At 42.0% G+C, this 18,794-nt stretch overlaps 1 protein-coding gene across 2 annotated transcripts in view; it reads right to left on the reverse strand.

Moving 5' to 3' along the window:
• npr3 (natriuretic peptide receptor 3) overlaps nt 1–18,794 on the reverse strand; it is a 29,686-nt gene that overhangs the window by 8,821 nt on the left and 2,071 nt on the right. For both annotated transcript variants that reach the window (XM_080308734.1, XM_026188285.2), the window contains one exon: nt 61–183. In XM_080308734.1, the coding sequence (XP_080164860.1) occupies nt 61–183 (123 nt within the window). The remainder of the gene's footprint in view (nt 1–60; nt 184–18,794) is intronic.

Below are 18,794 nucleotides of genomic sequence, written 5' to 3' on the forward strand. Positions count from 1 at the left end.
ATAATTATTTACCTTAAATATGTATGTTAGACACATTTAAGGTAATGGATGTTAACTTACCATAAGAAGAGGCATTAAAGAGTTCAACATTAAAGAATATGCATTTGCCAGTTGTCATCTGTCGTTTGTGTGCAGCCAGCATGATCTCTCTTATTTTTTCTGCTCCCATGCACATAATCACCACTGCAGAGAAAATCAGACAGAGACAAAAAGTCATTTAATAGGCTCATCAGTTTATTTGGACACAATAAGTTATGAAAAGGGAAAATTAATTTAGGTAAGCTTTAGTGTAATTTACGTTAAAAGATAAGCTCCACAAATAATAGTGAAAATAATAACAATTCAGTCGGATTCACAGTCGGGTGGGTGGTGTGGTTTTGCCACACTTGTATACATTTTTCACACAGTCATCAAATAATCGTAGTTCCTGACAGATTTTCATTCCAAGCACATCAGATATTTAATGCATGTAATTTACTGTGTAGCCAGTTACAATCTTTCTCGATGTGCAGGTTAGTGCTCCACAATAGCATCGAACACCACATGTCCCAGATGTAATTCTTTTTTGAGGAGCATATCATGTTAATCAAATTCTAACACACATACCTCACATAGCTTCAAATGATGAAAAGAACCATCAAAGTGAAAACAGTAAGAAATTTACTACAAGCCTATCTCCAGCACAGCTGCTGATAATTATTACTGTAAGCATCAGGCCTGATGTGCACGTATACACAGAGCGCTCTGTGGACTATTTCCAACACAAAATGTAACCAGTGGATGTGTGGTGTGTAATCCTGGATGCACGTCACTCTGATTAGAGCCTGCAGATGGAGCAGATACTGGACCAGCTGCCGTCAGAGACAGCTGGCTAAAGCTAATCAGCTGATGGACTCCATGCAGTGTGCTGCTTTTGGGCCACATTGGCACAATCAGTGCTGTTACTTAAACTGTATATTTTCAGTTTAATCAGTCATGTTAGTCAGACACCGTCCTCACATCTGATGGAGCAGATAAGCTTTTAACTTAATCAAGCTGTCTGTACAGAGTGCATCATGACTCATATTTCATTTCAAAATGTGATTCGATCTTCAAGATTAAGAACTTACTGATCCTGCTGGGCTGCTTGATGTCGCTGCACAACAGACTAAGCATTTAGGTACACACTAATGAACTGTAAGGAAAAGATTCATTACAGCAGCCCAGCTTCTTCCATTTCTCAGTATTTGGTGTTCATATGGAGATGTGGACAGGGGCCAGCATGGTACCAGCTGAGCATGCCTGAGAACACATCCTAAAGAGGAAGGTGCTCAAGAGGTATGTTGATCAGATACTGAACTGCACAGCTGACTCATATCAACACAAACAACCAAGTTGTCTCCAGATGTACAAGCTCCTGTTTCTAAGATGGAGTTAATACACTACATAGATGAAACCTATATTTCGTAACCTTTATATACTTAATATAATGTGTTGGTTTACTACCTCAATCACTGCCAGGGGCTTGGACTGTAGAACAACCAGGAAAACACGCAACACATCAACTACACATTTAAATAGTGCTTTTCTACTCTTGCTGAGCACTCGGAGCATTAAGAAGCTGTGTACCGATGAAACACAGTCAAAGCTAGGTGCAGGTTCACTGTTCACTGTGTCTTTCTCAGGAACAACACTCCAAGACTCCTGCACTTAGGGACACACCTCACTTGCTTTTACTGTATGTAACTGTATCCACTGCCACTCATTGTCATTTGATCAACATTATTGGATTATTATTATAATTATTATTGGATGTTTCAAGTTCTGTTGAGTAGTGGACTTCTATAAAATTGAAACTGGTACTGGTGCTTTTCTCCAAAGCACTTTCTAGTAAAAGTCTTATTCGTCCAGTCTCACACGCTTTCATACCAGGACTTTAGTCTAAAACTAAAACAGCTGCACTGGAGGCAACTTATCTCTTGAAGGCAACTTCAGCATCTTGTCTCGGAGGAGCCAGCGATCCTTCTTTCACAACCAAAGTAGTTGCATTGTGCAGACCATTACAATGCAGAGTTTATATGAGTCCTACATTGTTTCACTTGTTATAAGAAGTACCAGCTGCTTGGTGGCCTGACACACTAATATGCCCTGAGAAAAAAGAGACATGTGTGTAAGCAGTAAACCATAACAAGCTGATTAGAGGACGTTTAAGTTTAAACACAACACAACTGTGTCTTTTTCCCTTTTGCTCTTTGGAAAAGCTGTGATGTCCGTGGCACGGGTAAGCACATGCTTTGGTAGACTGGTGCTGAAATGGGAGTCGTATATGTCAGTGCTAGAAATGGACCACACTACGTTTTTTACAGTTTGATTCACTGCAAGTCAGGATCAGTGCTGGATTTGTATTTTTCTCAAAAGAAGAAAGCTTTACACACATACAGTGTGGAGACATTATTGTAGCATCTTTAACTTCAAATATAAAATGTCTTGATCCTGTTGTGATTTGGTGCTGTACAAACTGAACTGAGACATGCTCAGGAGATGCTGGTTCTCTTTGGATGCACTTTCATGTGTAACTTAATCTCAGCGAATAGATGAACAAATACAGATGCAGCTTCTTCTCATCTGTCCACGCTGTCCAGTGCATTTGTTCAAGCTCCAAAAAGAACTCTGGAGTTAAAGTTAAAGTGCAGAAAAAGTCACTAAACTATGAGTGAAACAGCAACAGCACTTTGTGAGCAAGTGTGCACACTTTAGTCACACTTGTGGAATACTGATTTAATATAAAATTAAATTATTTTACATTTGACTGGTCTTCACACTCCAACACGCTGGGAGTCGGTGTTTCTCGAATGCCTTTGAAGTAAAAACTGACCACTTTTCAAATTGTAATTGTAAAATTTTTATTATTATTATTCAATTCAACAATGCAAAGTCCTCGAAAACTAGGAAAAAAAATTAATCAAATTAATAGAGTTCATATAAAGCACCCTGATTTGCATATTAATTGCAGGAATTTAAAGATAATCATCTGAAGAATTTAAGAAATCCATGTTAGTAAAGAGACTCCTCACTGCTCTGTAGACCGCAGAGCCTTTTCTGTTTACTTTAAATATTTAATGATCAAAATGAGTGAAGTGAGCCGAGGAGGAAAAAGTCAAATGTAACGAAGGATTTTGCTGGGTTGTATAAAAGGGTTTTTTTCCCCTCTGGTGTCCCAGTGATTAAAAATAAATAAACCAACAAACACATGGCTGCACAAACAAGGCTTGCAATTGAAAAACAGTAACCCCAGCGCCCCGTCTAATAAGGAAGATTCAGAGTCTCGCTGGAACATTCCTCACAACTCTGTCACTTAAACACACCTCCTGAAATATCCCTTGAGTCAGTGGGACAAACTTCACCTCAGTACTGCCAGCACTGTAGCACCCTTTAATTACACTGGGCTCTACACACTACTGGCCCTGTATATGCTCTGCAAGCCATTCCACGGGGCAGCGCTTGCAGCCAGCAATATTTCAAAACTTCTGGATTTTCCTTTTTGCTGGAGCGCTGATGCTCGTTACAAATGAACTCAGGAATGGGCCAGCACATGGAGCACTTACTGAGTGCCCACACTGTATTTCAGATGCCCTGTTTCGCCTGTTAGCTTTCGAAATATAACATAGTGAAAATGGGCAGAGGCAAATTGCAATGCCATTTCCATAAAACAACAAGCAGTGATGTTGGATGTGCTTGTCAGACAGGTGAACGGGATAAGGAAAAGAAAGGAGGGTGGAAATTAAATATGTATATGTAGGTCAGTTAAACAGAGTCCTTAAGATACAGAAATCAATATTTATTTCCTGACTAACTGTTTCTCCTTATTATTATAGTCCTGGGGTACATATCACTGTCTGAACCTTGCAGCCTGATTATCAAGTCACTTGTGGTCGCAGAGTCAAAGTGGATCTCGAGTCCTACCGGAGCCCTGGAGGAGTTCTGTCCTTCATACAGATTCAGGATCAGAGTGCAGGTCTCACATGGACTAACAGTGGAAATGAACCAATCACAAGAAAGGTGCTTTATTTTCAGTTTGTGTTAGAATCTTTATGATGTGATGTTACAAAATCATCTATAACAAATAGTTTGGGTTTTTTGTTTGCATATGTTGGGAGAAGCACATAGTTTTGAATTATTGGAGATAAATTATGAAAATTTCAGGGGCGGATCACGCCTCCAAACACGGCCCTTCCGTGTATTTTCTATATATGACCCGCACCCCCGGCCCAGTTCTACAAGCTGTTCGTTCGCGTTGATCCCCCCGTGTTCTCTCATTAGTACACGGGGGGATCTGCCAGGCCCGGGAGCTGCCGCCAGTCCCTATCGAGGACTTCGAACAACCGCAGCTCAATTCTTGATTAACCCTCTCAAGGCAGGTGTTGCCAATTTACAACAGTTAAAAACTAACAACCTGATTACCCCACATACATATTTTATGAGTTTTTTTTACTCAGAAGTACCACTGGAGGACTTGGTTGTGCATTAGCAACAAAAGGTTTAATTTGAGCATGAGAGGGCTAAGCCATTTGCCTTTATATACTAAAACTAAGCTAAAACTAACCCCTGACCCTAACCCTACATCTTACATTGTAATTTTATTTGCATTTCAAACTGAGTATGAAACAATAAATTTTTTCAGTTATCAGGAAAATCAAACTAAAGGATCAAATTCCAAATGACATCACCTCAAAAAACCAATCAAATCTGAGAAGCTGGATCGTCAGATTATAACGGGCAAAGCTGACGACAGCCTGAAACTGAAGCTGATAAACATGTGATTCACTGCCTTTAATATTCATGGTTTAAAAGCATAAATGAAGCCTTTAGAAAAATAATATTACTCTTCAAATCTGTGCTTCACGCTTCATTCAACATAGAAACATGACACCCAGCTTGACTTAAGGTTTTATTGTACAATATCAGCTCTGGGAATTTGGGACACGGTCTAAAGTAATAACCCAACATGTGGCTCTCAGTCAAACAGAGGAAACATATCAAATCTTTAAACTTTTACATTTGATGAAAATCTCATCTGTGTCTTATTTTTCAATGGCAACACATCTGAGAAAGCTGGAAGAGTATGAAGGAAACTGCATATGTCAACGTTTACCTGAAGTGGGTCTGAATCTAGTGTTGTATACCACAGCCACAGCTCTATCCATAATGCAATTACAAACACACAGGCACTGCTTTTTCCAGACCTGGTGGAGAGAAACTGATGGCTGATGACATATTATTAGTTGCCTACGGTAACCTGAACATGTAAAGAGGAGCAGATGGTGCCCAGGAGGAGTATTAATGTCATGGTAGTGTTTCAGTTTTTGTACTTCTCACCACCATTCCTAGAGGAACTGATGAGCTTGGACTGATGAGCTGAGACTGTAGTTAAGCTGTAACAGTGTATAAACCTTTTTACTCTAACAGTAAAGAAACATTATTTCCTTACTGTGTAGATGGATAAAAATACATAGTTAACATTTTTAGAAAAACACAAGAAACAATGTAGAACCAGGTTTGCAAGCTTTGTTTTAGAAAACACCTGTTCAGTCTCACGTGATAAAATATCTAACCATGGCGTAATTCCTATTAGCAACAAGAACAACAGGAGACACCCAGAGAGGAGGCAGCGTTTAGCATTTAGGATAACATTAGCATATGTTAATCACATAATTTAACACTGATAATTAATGTTATTGGTTACAGTTTTTTCCAGTCGCTAACAAGCGTTTGTCCAAACAGTTGTCACATTTGCAAAACTCTAAACACAATTAGCACAGCATCGGTCTGTTGTGGCCATACCATTCACACATTTCATGTCGTGTTCACCCAATATGCAGTCAGTGAACACATTTCCACAATGCTTACATTTTCTTAACAGACAAGCTATACCTCCCAACAGAATTATGGACTGTTTTTGTAGTATCTACGAATGTTAACACACAACATCCCACAATCGCAAAAACAATATCCCAAACCTTAGATACAGTATAAAAACCTCTGCCTCTGCAATGATATCAGTACAAAAACAATATCAATATCAAAAACATATCTCAGCTGATAATAAACAAACAATTGAATAATTGACACACAGCTGATTTATGTTGGGTAAATTGGGCCAACCACAGCTTCTTCCATTCTGGCTTAGACTCAGTGGGGTTTATAAGGCAAGACCTTGAGGAGTGATGTTTTTGGAAACAAAAAAAAGACAAACACTGTAATGTCTGGTCGAGGAAGAGTAAGAGCAAGGGGCCCAGGGAGAAGAGCAGGCCCAAGGAGAGGGCAAGGTAGAGGTGTGAGAATGCGTGGTGGTGGCATTCCAAGGGCTGCAAGAACAGTAGTCAGTGATGAAATCCGTGCCACTATCATTGACCATGTAATCAACCATGGTCTTTCACTAAGAGAGGCTGGTGAAAGAGTGCAGCCCAATTTGAGGCGGTCAACGGTTGCCTCCATTATACGCATCTTTCAACAAACCAACAGGTAAGTATTGCATTTTACATGGATTGTTTCTATTCTCACTTGACATGTCAATATTGTCATACAGTAATGCATATGTTGAATTTTTTGTCTTTCTAAAGAATACAACATCTTCCACCCTCTGGGGGAAGAGGAAAGCTCCTCAGTAATGATCAGGAGCTTGCCATTGTAGAAATGGTTACTGCAAATAATGCAATAAAACTGCGTGAAATTCAAACTAGAATTGTGGCGGACCATGAGATATTTGACAATATCGATAGAATCAGCCTCACAACCACTACGCGGACATTGTCCAAACATAGAGTGCGGATGAAGCAGCTCTACACTGTTCCCTTTGAGAGGAACAGTGAGAGGGTCAAGGAGCTACAACGACAATATGTCCAGGTATAGTGTATATTCAATCCAATGTCCAGTTCTATAAGCTTTGCACTTTGCAAGTAGGTAACCTACACAATACTAGGTTACAGTACAGTATGGTATACAGTAATAACATGACTTACATAAACTTTGTTTCAGAGAGTTATGGAATTGGAGGCCAACCAGGCCCCTCATGAATTCATATACATCGATGAGGCAGGATTCAATCTGGCCAAAAGGCGTCGACGTGGACGAAATGTAATTGGAAAAAGGGCCACAGTTGATGTGCCAGGACAGAGAGGGGCAAACATTACCATGTGTGCAGCAATTGCAAATGCAGGATTACTCCTTCACAGATGTCAGGTTGGACCCTATAATACAGAGCGCTTGCTTGCCTTTCTCAATGATCTCCACCAGCGCCTGGTTCCAGAGCAGGGTCCGGAGGGTGAAAACATGAGGACCTTTGTAATTACCTGGGACAATGTGGCTTTCCATCACTCGCAAGCAATAACAACATGGTTTGAAGTCCACCCAAGACTGGTAAGTCTCTTCCTTCCACCCTATTCACCTTTCCTCAACCCCATAGAGGAGTTTTTTTCTGCATGGACGTGGAAGGTTTATGACCATCAGCCACATGACCAGATGTCCCTCCTTGAAGCCATGGATGCTGGCTCCAGGGACATCACAGTTGACGATTGCCAAGGGTGGATCCGACATACCAGGCGGTTCTATCCCAGGTGCATCGACTTGGATAACATCAGATGTGATGTTGATGAAAACATGTGGCCTAACCCTGAAGATCGCAGAGATTAGATGCAAATTTTTTGCCTTTTTTTAGCCCCCCTCCCCCCCTTTTTATCTTGGCTTTTTGCTGTTGTTTTTTTGTTCAGAATGCTCTTGTGTGTTTCATGGATATTTTGTTCACTGTAAGCAATACTGTAAAACTTTCTCTGTCCTATCATACCGTGTTTCTACTGTACCTCCTGTGGTAAACAGTAAAGAAACAAACACTTGTTTGCTTTTTACTGGAATGCTTTTGAATGTGAACATTACTGTACATGTGGACATACAGTTACCAACCAAGACATTTCTGGTGTCAAAATGGTGGATTGCATGTTTCGCATGCAAATACCTGTAAAACTGAAACATAAAAGTCTATGCAGTTTTTGTAATGTCAATAATAGCCAGTATTTTGAAACCTGGTGTACTTTGATTGACTGCATGTACCTTGTGAAGTGAAAACAAGTGTTATTCTTTGACAGACTAATTTCATTTTGAGTCAGATTCATAGTGTTTTTGTACAGTTAGTGTGTGCAGAGAAAGATGTGTTCTAATTTTGAAATGAGGAGTTAGTATATATTTAACAAAGTGTATTTTTGAGAAGGAAATTATCCATTTGGCCAATTGTGTTTTGTAGGTGTGGGTCTGTGTTAAGAGTTTAGAAAAGTATCTGAAGTATGGGTAGGCGCTTGTTAGCGATTGAAAAAAACTGTAATATGTGCTCTCCTAACCAGTTTCACATAAATGAAACTCCTGCAGACAGGTTTGCTTGCCACATTTATTGGTTTACAAATTTTCAGTCTATTGAGGCTTCATCAGGTATAGGGTAAGGCAAACGTAAGGCTATAGGAAGCAACACCTGTAGAGCAGGTATTGCTTCCTGGATGGATGGATCATTTTTAAACTGTTGCAGTTTAAAAATGTTTAAAAAAGTTAGCTTGCACTTCATGTTGCATGAAGTGCAAGCTAACTTTGGGCGATACGTAAACATGTTCCAACAGAAAATCATCAGTTGCACATGCGCAGACTTTTTGATGGGCGGAGCAATGTAATCATGCACGGACTGATTTGCGCGTTTAGAACATAGAAAAAGTCCAAACATGGACGAACTAATTGCCAAATTGCACACTGGAGGAGAAGGCGCAGATAGAAATGGACTGTTACCTCAGCGAGGAGGTTGTAGACGGAGAAGACGATCCACTTGTTTGATGGAAAGTACATGAAAAACGTTGATGTCACACATGGCACAGGCTGTGTACACCAGCCACAAACACACCTTCAGAACACGTCTTCATCACCGCTGCTAATATTGTTAACCACCTGTGCACGCTGCTGAAACCTGATGAAGTAAACATGCTCGTTTGCCTGTCACAGAATTTTGTTTAGGGGGAATATTTTACCTTCTTTTCTTGTTTGTTTCAGTATTAATATAGATACTTTTTGGATTATGTATGTATGTATTTATTTATTTATTTGAGACACGCCGAATCGCACAAAAAACGTAGCTTTACGTCAGAGATTTCTTTTTATGATCGCTGCAAGAGACATTTTGATTTTTTATTTATTTGTTGTTTGGTCGAGTGTGTCATACAAACACTGGAACGACCTGTAAACACGTTAGTGGAAAAAAGAAGCCAGTTTCTGTCACAGCGGGACTGAACAGACTCACGCGCAGGCTCTGAATAGAGAACACAAGAGTCTTTATTTACAGCAACACCAGGTGATCTATTTACAAACTGGGGAAAGACGGGCTCCGGGGATCCGCACACGAACGGGGGACAAGACGCTGGAAGTCCACACACACTCCTAACTCCACACTCCGTCCACGCTCCACGCCTCACGCTCCTCTTCACACTCCACAGAAAACACAAAAGCTCACTCCAAACTTCACTCACTTCACTGTGTTACCTGAACTTCGCTCAGGTAACACAGGGGTTGGTCCAGGGAAGTCTATTCACAGAGACACGGAAGGATCACTACGGGTAGATCGCTAAGAAAACACGAGAGTAAGCTGAGCTGGGTTTACACTGACGAGAGTCGGCAACGGTCCAGCGACGAGAAGCACGGTGCTGCCATCTTATAAAGGGACTGGAACACTGTCGGGTGATGAGCCACAGGTGTGTGATTGCGACCAGGTGCGTGAGCCAAAGGCAGGAGCCCACAGGTGAGCTCCACCCAGGCGGAGGAAAGAGAGGGAGGGAGAGAGCAGGAACAAAATCTAAACAAACACACATGTAGCCACGATGAGCCAACCAGGTAGACCAGGGGTCGGCAACCTTTCTGATGACGAGCGCATCTAAAATCTCCTCAGAGGTCAGTGTGCCATATGGTTGCATTAGCAATACATTTAATAATGCTCTATATTAACAGTTACGCACTATATAGAACCACTTTATAGAATCATATTTGTCCGCAGATGTTGGCAGCTGTCAGCGAATAGCTATCAGCTATTTGGAAACAAAAAAGACTTTTTAACCATAACAGCAAATGAACTGTACAACAGAAAATACAAATGCTATTTATGGTCTCCTCACAACAATGATAAGAAAAATAAACTGGGCCAATATGGCATGTTTGTTATCTCTGAGTGGGAGACCATGTGATCTCTCCTCTCCCACTCAGAGACACAGGTCTCCCAGTGTCCAGCATTCAGAGGCTACCTGAGGAGTCGTGTGAGAGACAATCTGCTCACACAGACATGTAGAGCCAAATACTGTCAATAAGGCCTCTGCAATGTTCTGAAGACAGTTAAACTTGTCAGATAGTGACGTCCAGCAGGTGAACATGCAGCTCCATGAACACACACAGCTGTGGATTCCAGCTGCATCTGTAGTTCTGCAAACTTTGACACCACAGAGTCGAGGTTTTTATTTCAATCAGCTGCATTTTGATGTCATATTAACTCAGACAGTTAATGCGAGACAAATCCAGCTGCTCATTAAAGCTTCTGGTTTGATCAGAAAAGAAAACATTGGTCCAAACACCTGAAAGTCCCAAAAACACATAGTGAATTCTGTCTCGAGTCTACGGATGTATCCGTGTATCTCCGCGGTGCTGATGCTGCGCCGAGCGGAAAGCTCCTGAAGCTTTTGAAGTGTCGGAATGTAGAAAGCTAACAACGTCTCTCTCACCAGTAGCTAAGTTATTTTAACCCAATTACAAGTTGAATCTGGTAGTTGGGGTTGTTAGCTAAGATACCGTCATTAAGAAGCAGCACAACTAATGTGTCTATGCGAGCTGATTTGCGATGTGCACCGCTGGCGTGGCCATTTATTTTCTAATGCTCCTTCTCAGATTAACTCACTGCATGTCGTGCGCAGGGCTGGACTGGGACAAAACATCACATAAATATTTAATAACAGCGAGACATTTTAAATGAGAATAAGAAAGTATATCTTTGTGCCCCCCTCTCCCTGTTAATGCCCTACCTGCCCCCCTGGCAAAACTTTGCTTGATCCGCCCCTGCACAGTTACCAGCTGTCAGCTACACAGAAAAGGATCCTGGTGTTATTTGTCTCTCAGAAACAGTTTATAACTTCAACTCTTTCATGTCACCTAAAAGGTAAACCAACTCTACTAACTAACATTATGAATAAAGTTCACTATCAGTAACTTCATAGCACCACCCATCTGTAGAAACTCCATCATGCTAGCTAGCACGCAGTACGAAAAAGTCAGCACAACGAAAATAAACTCCACCTAAACTTGGTTCATATCTGACCCAGATAGACTGCAGGTCATAACTTCTTACCTGAAGTTCAGTTCACCTGACACTCGGACCGGCGGCCGCCTCGCGTCTCTCCTCCTCCTGCCTCCCCTTTCTCTCATCCACCAGCTGGCCTCTGTGGAAGAGTTTTTTTTACACACCGGCCAGCATCTGGCCAATCCACCACCTCTCATTGTTTATTCCATTACAAAAAAAATCATCAGCCCATAAAATCGAAAAATCACCATCGGCCCACCGAGCAAATGCCCGGTATCCCGATGGCCAGTCCAGCTGTGGTCGTGCCATTTGTTAACCCTTCGTGTGCCGACTGTGGCACGTGTGCCCAGGGGTGCCGACCCCAGGGTAGACACAGGGACCCTGACAGTTTCTCTTTGTTTCCATTATTGTGGTTTTTATTTATATATAATGCTTTTTTTCTGAACATAGGCTGCTGCTGTTCTTTCTTTCTGTTATGAGTCTGAGTAAATGAATCTCTGCATTTGGGCACACTCTGAGGAGGAGGCTGTTAAAACAGTGCGTTTATTTACTTCTGTTGACTGCTTCTGTTAGCTTCAACCACAAACTTACTCATGGACAAATAAATAAATAAATGGCTCTTGTAAAAACTATCAACGATAGGGCGGCCTATCGTCGATATATTCGCCCAATCACCCAACCTTAGTGCAAGCACATCACAAGATATTGTGAAATATCAATATCTACAGCCTGAATCTCATACATTCTACAAGAGCCTGAGGTTATGGTTAGGTGTGGAATATACGGCTGGAACATGTGTTACCGCGGGAGTGTCATCCTAATCCATTTCATCCACAATCCGGCAGGTAGCATAGGAACGTGGAAGGTCACCTTTCGCGTTCCCATTGAATGCCTCGGGACGTGACAAATTGTCGGTATATTACGTGTCGTGAGTGAGAACGGGCTGAGGTCATGAGCTACCTCCACCAGCTGAGCCAAGGCAGCATGGATGCATGCTTTCATATGTTGCAACAGAATTTGAGACCAGACAATATTTCTTCGGTCATCTAACGGAAGTCTTCTAGCTAATGGAAGCACCTGTCATCTTATTACCTGATGTGGGGGACAGGTAACATCTGAAAATAACACTAACTCTATTTTGAGTGATTTCATCAAAATGTACTAATTGGCTTTCATGAATAATAAAATGGGATTACCTGTGAGACAGCTTTACACCTTGACTCTTACTGCTGAGCCGTACTGTTGGAATATATGCAGACTGTATTCTGATGCTATCAAAATAAGAACGGTCTGTTCTGAAAAGCACATCAAGCGTTGGTATGTTTATGCTGTTCTCCATTAAAAGTTAAGGTAAATTCACAACAAAAGCAGATTAAAGGTTATTAAAGGATAAACCGACCTTTATAAATATGGGTCTTTATAAATATAGTAAAAGAACACAAAACTCAAAATACCACAACACAAGAATCTGATTCTGTGGCTTTTCCAAGTAGAGACATGGATGTGAGGTGGTTGTAGCTTAGGAGGTAGAACAGATCATCTATAAATTAGAACAGCGGTCCCCAACCCCCGGGCCTCGGACCGGTACCGGTCCGTTAGTCGTTTGGTACCGGGCCGTGAGAGTTGAGGCTCAGGTGTGAAATGTCTGGTTTTCAGGGTTTTTATCGGTTTTCGGCGTTATTTTGTTATCGTTTTTATCGTTTACTCTGTTTTCCTGGGTCTTTTCACGTGTGCTATGAATAAATCTTCTTTTTTTCAGTACCGGTACTAGTTTTATTTTGTTATATTTATCCGCGACACCTCACGTGTCCGTGAAAATATTGTCGGGCATAAACTGGTCCGTGGCGCAAAAAAGGTTGGGGACCGCTGAATTAGAACATTGGTGATTTAATCCCTGGCTGCTACAGTCAGCAATTTCCCCCAGGGATCAATAAAGTATTCTGATTCTGATTCTGATACCCAATGTCTTTGAGCAAGATCCTATCCCCAAGTTTCTCTCCAGTCCATCCAGAGAGGGATGTTGGAAAGTAAACCCTTAACCATAGAAAAACCTCATGAATGTGTGAAAGAGATATGTTGTATAAAGTGTTTTGAGTGCTCAGAACCAGCCATTTACCATTTACCAGTACTACAGATAAGAAGCTAATGACTCGGCAAATCCCTTTGAGTAAGAACTTTGCACTGGGAGAAAGAGCACCTTTTAACCGGAGCTCTCTGTCAAAACAAGCCTCAGTGAGGGCAGGTATTTGACATTTGAAAAGTTGCAGCATCAAACGAGAAAGCAGAGAGATAAGCACAGAGAGTCTAACCACTAACAGCACAAAGCACACACAAAAGTCTGTACTAGCTGAGGTCTTAATGCATCGATCATCCAGGTAAGGATATCCCAAAACTGGACGTGGTGTTTTCACAAAATGCTTTTCAGTAATGATGGGAAGTCCCCCAGCAGCCGGAGCTTATATCAGAATAACTAAGCTCAAAGTCACCATCACTCAAAAGGAAAGACTGAAGCTCGATTTTTAAAGTAGATGACTATCTCCTGGACACCTAAAGGCTTTGAATCCCATTTTATTTTTGGAAACTGCGAGAAATGCAGGACAGTATGAGGTCTTTAAGACATAACTGACCTGATCATTCAGGACTTGATACTGGATGGAGAAGGATTTTAAATTTAATTTGAGAGTAAGTCAGTAAAGAGAGCTCATATGGGAGAAATATGAGCTCTCTTTTTAGTTCCTGTTAATATTCTGCCTGCTCTGCTATTAGAAAATGGCAACCAATACTACATTTGTCATGCGCCGCGGCGCGCGTGCACAAAAAGGATCCAGACGCAGACACCGCGCTAACAGAAAAGACACGTTATTGTAATAATGAAAGGCGACCCGGGAAAACTAGGGAGCAAAACAAGAAACTAAAAACCCAGGGAAACAATGACACGAGGAAGCCGGGATCGGGACCATGGGAGGGATAGAACGGGACCGTGGGAGGGAAGTGTGGCAGTCCGTGAGCAGGAAGTCCGTGGGGATAGCGAATAGGCCAGATGATGCACCGAGTGATCCAGTTGAGCCGGAGGACAGGCAGGTGGCAGACGCCGAGTAGAAACCACTGTGGGGGTGACTAACGGACTGGCGTGGAACATCCGTCAGCGCCGGGTTAAGTAGATTTTCGTGTAGTCACCGTGATGGAGAGCAGGTGCGCCAGTGATGGCCCAGCCCGGGGGTGTGGCTACCCGAGCATCATGCATTCCACAGACACAGGACCACGGACCATGACAACATTATTATTATTAAGGAGTTTCTATTACTGAATGATCCTATTAAAGATTGTCATTGGCTTCACTCTGAGAGTCACTACTAAGCAGCATATTAATGATGCTACATTTGTGCACATTAATTGGATACAATGTGGTCAAATGTCTGTGTTTGTTGTATCTCCCCTGTCTGTTGTGATCAGTGCTGGGGTCGTCATGTGTTACACACATTACACAACACTGTTCTTCAAAGTAACGCAGTGTGTTACTTAATTACTACCAGGAGAAAATAATTCATTATGCTACTTGTTATAATAGTGTTGCATTTCTCCATAAGATGACCTGAAACACATTTAAATCCAAGGCTACAGTCCTACACAACAGCCTGTAACGTTGAGTTGTGTTGCGTGGTGGAGCGGAGGCGGCAAAACACCTAGCAGGCTAATCGGAAGAACACACACTCACGCTGGTATCGATAATCCACGGTGGTTCTTTAATACGCGTTCTTCGACAACCATATAAAAGCCCGGCTGAACGGCTGCGGCTCAACAACATAACGCCCAGCATTCATACAACCCAAGCGTTGCAAATAAAACAAAAAAAGGTCTGGAGAAGAAAACATAAATCTGTCCCTCGTTAAGCACAAGCGTGAAGGCACGTGTCCTCATAATCCCGGAGCGAGAGAGAGAGACCAGTGGCACACACTGATGACACCATCAATCCTCGACTTGGGTGTCTTAAAGGGACACCACACCATAGTGGCTGTTACAAGCCCTGCCCTAATGAGGACACACACATGATTTTTCTCTCAGTATTTAGGTATGAACAAACACAAAGCAAAGATGAAAATCAGAACAAACTTTATCACCACAGTGACTCTAACTTAGAAAGAAGAACAGGTCGAAACAGAGGCTGCAGTCCAACTGCTCACCTGTTTGTCACCTGTTGAAGTTCAGGCTCTGGCTGCTGGGGTAGGGTCAGCATTCGCCCACTCTAACATCACTTGGCTAGCTTAGCATTAGCATGGCGTCTGTGCAGATAGATGCAGCTTGCACTTTACCGTCGCGTTCTCGTCCTTTTATGTAGTAAAATAACGTCCATATCCATGCTGTAGACTGCAACAGACTGAAACCAGCTGATTGTAGCTCGAGTGCATGTCACACTGATAAGCAGACTAACTGTTAACCCGAACTGAACTACTGCGACTCAGCTCTGCAAAACTGAGTCTCATCCCTACTGTTTATACAAGATATTTGGACATTATTAGTGTTTTAGCAGTAATAACTCACTATTTACCACAGACGTCATCATTTTCTTATTGCTGATCAAGCACCTCTGTGCTGTCAGGTGAAAGCAACACCATACAGCGAAAAATAACGAATAATATGTAATTATTATCAAGTTGACCTATTCCTGTTGGTGCCAGGACACCACTCTGGTTTGTTTGGGCCCATCCTGAGCCCTGGTGATATTTCGCAGTACAATAGTTGCTTTGCAGGCTGTAACGCTGCACTGTGACAGGCCAACAACACCATTTATAAGATCATGTTGGCAGTTGTTTTACACTGAAGTAGTTGTTCATCTTGAACAAGTTGTATAATATGCAACAGTCCATGTTTGTGGGCATTTCTGTTCTTCTGAACTCTCCATACAGAGTTTTGTGTAAAAACTGATCATTTCCTACAAACATGACTATGACATCATAACAGATGAGAGTAGCAACTGAGTGCCAGCACGGGGAAAAGCTGAGAGCTGTCACAGCATCATCAGACATGATGCCTCTCACTGGAAGCTAGTTAGGAAAGATTTACATTTCTTAGAAAAGCCTGCTTTTTGTGTAGCCACACATGAAACATGGAGGAGCGTTCAGCTCTGCCCACTGCTCGGCTGTTGAATCCCATAAAATATCTCAAACTCATGTCTTGCTATCAAGTACCCTTAGCCTCTCGTCACCATTTAAAGTTTATCACAGGCAACTCTGTATGACACCGGCGCAGCTACTCTGATATGGTTCCACCTCCTCAGGGCTGTCATGACCACAGCAGCGGTGCCAACAACCTGCTTATCAGTATTTTAGCCTCGCGCTTTAAGCACATATCACATGGGTTCAAATGTGTTGAGTGAGTCCCTGGATTGATTACTGGGTGGCCCTATGATTTGCTGCGCTTCATTACCATGCTTTATTTACCAACAGTAATCCCACTGGTTTAAATGGTTTTGGCTTACTTTACTTTCCATTGGCAGTTTTTAATGGCTCCATGCAAAAACACCTCTGGACACACTCGCAGAGAAGAAGCTGTGTGACACAGTGATGAGCAGTGAAACACAGTGATACAGCAGCAAACAGAGCAATCGTGTAGAAATGACAGCATACACGATGCTAGTTGGCTGGTGTGGTTCAAGGTGAGTTGGAAATGTTCCTGGAGAGAAGAAGGAGTCCAGATTGTCAAGTGAGAAGCAACAAAACCATTAGACACGAGATGATGGACCATGCAGACAGCATGCAGGATGTTATGTAAGTCTGTCTAAGCAGTGGAGGCAGTGGGCGGGGTGAGGACAAACAAACACACACATGCCTATCACCACCGATAGCTTGTGCTACACGAGGGATGTTTGCTTGGATCTGAAAAGGAACAGGCTGAAAAATCGCACATGTTTTCAGAGCTGTGAGGAATCACTGCAGAAGCAGCAGAGCTATATCTGACAGGGTTTCTCTCAGTTACAGGACAGCTTCCTTCTGTATTCATCTTAATTTTCTAAAAACACCAGAGATCTTTAAAAATCTGGGATTATGATTGGATACATTATTATAGATGTTACATTATTTACTGTAGATAGTGCCATGCAAAAGTATTCGACCTCTTTCTGATTCCTTAGTTTGTTGCATATTTATCACACATGATTCAGATGAAACAAATTTTAATAAGATAACATTGTTGGTTTTTAATAATGATTTCACTGTAAGATTAAACATATCAGATGGACTTTGAATAGGCCACTAAAAAACCTGTTTCTTAAAAACTATTCAGAGGAAGACACTCTGTGTGTGCTGCTGCAGGACATGAGTGAGCAAACTGACATTGTCCTAGAATTCATGGTTCCACTAATTACATCCAGATCCTGAAGCATGAAAGCAACCCCCGACCATCACACCACCACCACCATGTTGGACTGTTGGTGTGATGTTCCTGTTATGAAATGCTGTCTTAGTTTTACATCAGCAGTGATGTCCACAGACTATTTCCTCCAAAAATAATCAAACATCATCGTGAGATGAGCCGGCGTTTCTCCTGGAAATCGCCCGTCGATGCCGTTTCGCTGTCTCTTTCTTATTGTTGAATCACAGGCTTTGACATTAAAGGGGTGTGGCTAAGGAAATTAATAATAATAATGGATTGGATTTATATAGCGTTTTTCAAGGCACCCAAAGCGCTTTACAATTCCACTATTCATTCACTCTCACATTCACACACTGGTGGAGGCAGCTACAGTTGTAGCCACAGCTGCCCTGGGGCAGACTGACAGAAGCGAGGCTGCCATATCGCGCCATCGGCCCCTCTGGCCAACACCAGTAGGCGGTAGGGTAAATTGTCTTGCCCACGGACACAACAACCAGGACAGAGAGCCCGAAAATCGAACCTGCGACCTTCCGGTTACAGATGCGCTTCCCAACCCCCTGAGCCACGGTCGCCCCAAACCCAGGTCTTAAAAAATGATGTGGTTGATCACATGACTCATGATTTATCAAATTGGGGCTTAGGGCTGTTTGATATAACGATATATATCGGATGACGATATAAAAACGTCTATCGTTTCATTTTACCCTATCGTTTGTTTCGTGGTGTCGCAAAATAAACTGTTTACTGCAATATTTGTTCATGGTTCTGATGTCGCTGTTGTTATTATTAGTTTCTTAAAGTTCTCTCTTTCTCTTATATTTAATATAACCACACTACGATGGACAAGCGCCTGTTTTTATGCGTTGTCGTTAGCAACAACGACAGTAACACCATCGCCTGTCCGCTTGTTTTCCACATAAACCTTTCACAATAAAGCTCAAGATCCTGTTGAGACTTTTCAAAATAAACTGAATCACGTGAAAGAATATGCAGAGAGTTTACGGATGAGAAGCAAAAAAGAGCCACCAGGTGCTAAAAAATAAACCTTAGACTCAAACGTTAGAACAGGCTTCTCCCCGCAGCACGC

This window comes from Astatotilapia calliptera, chromosome 12 (genome assembly GCF_964374335.1).
Source record: "Astatotilapia calliptera chromosome 12, fAstCal68.1, whole genome shotgun sequence".
Taxonomy (NCBI): Eukaryota; Metazoa; Chordata; class Actinopteri; order Cichliformes; family Cichlidae; genus Astatotilapia; species Astatotilapia calliptera.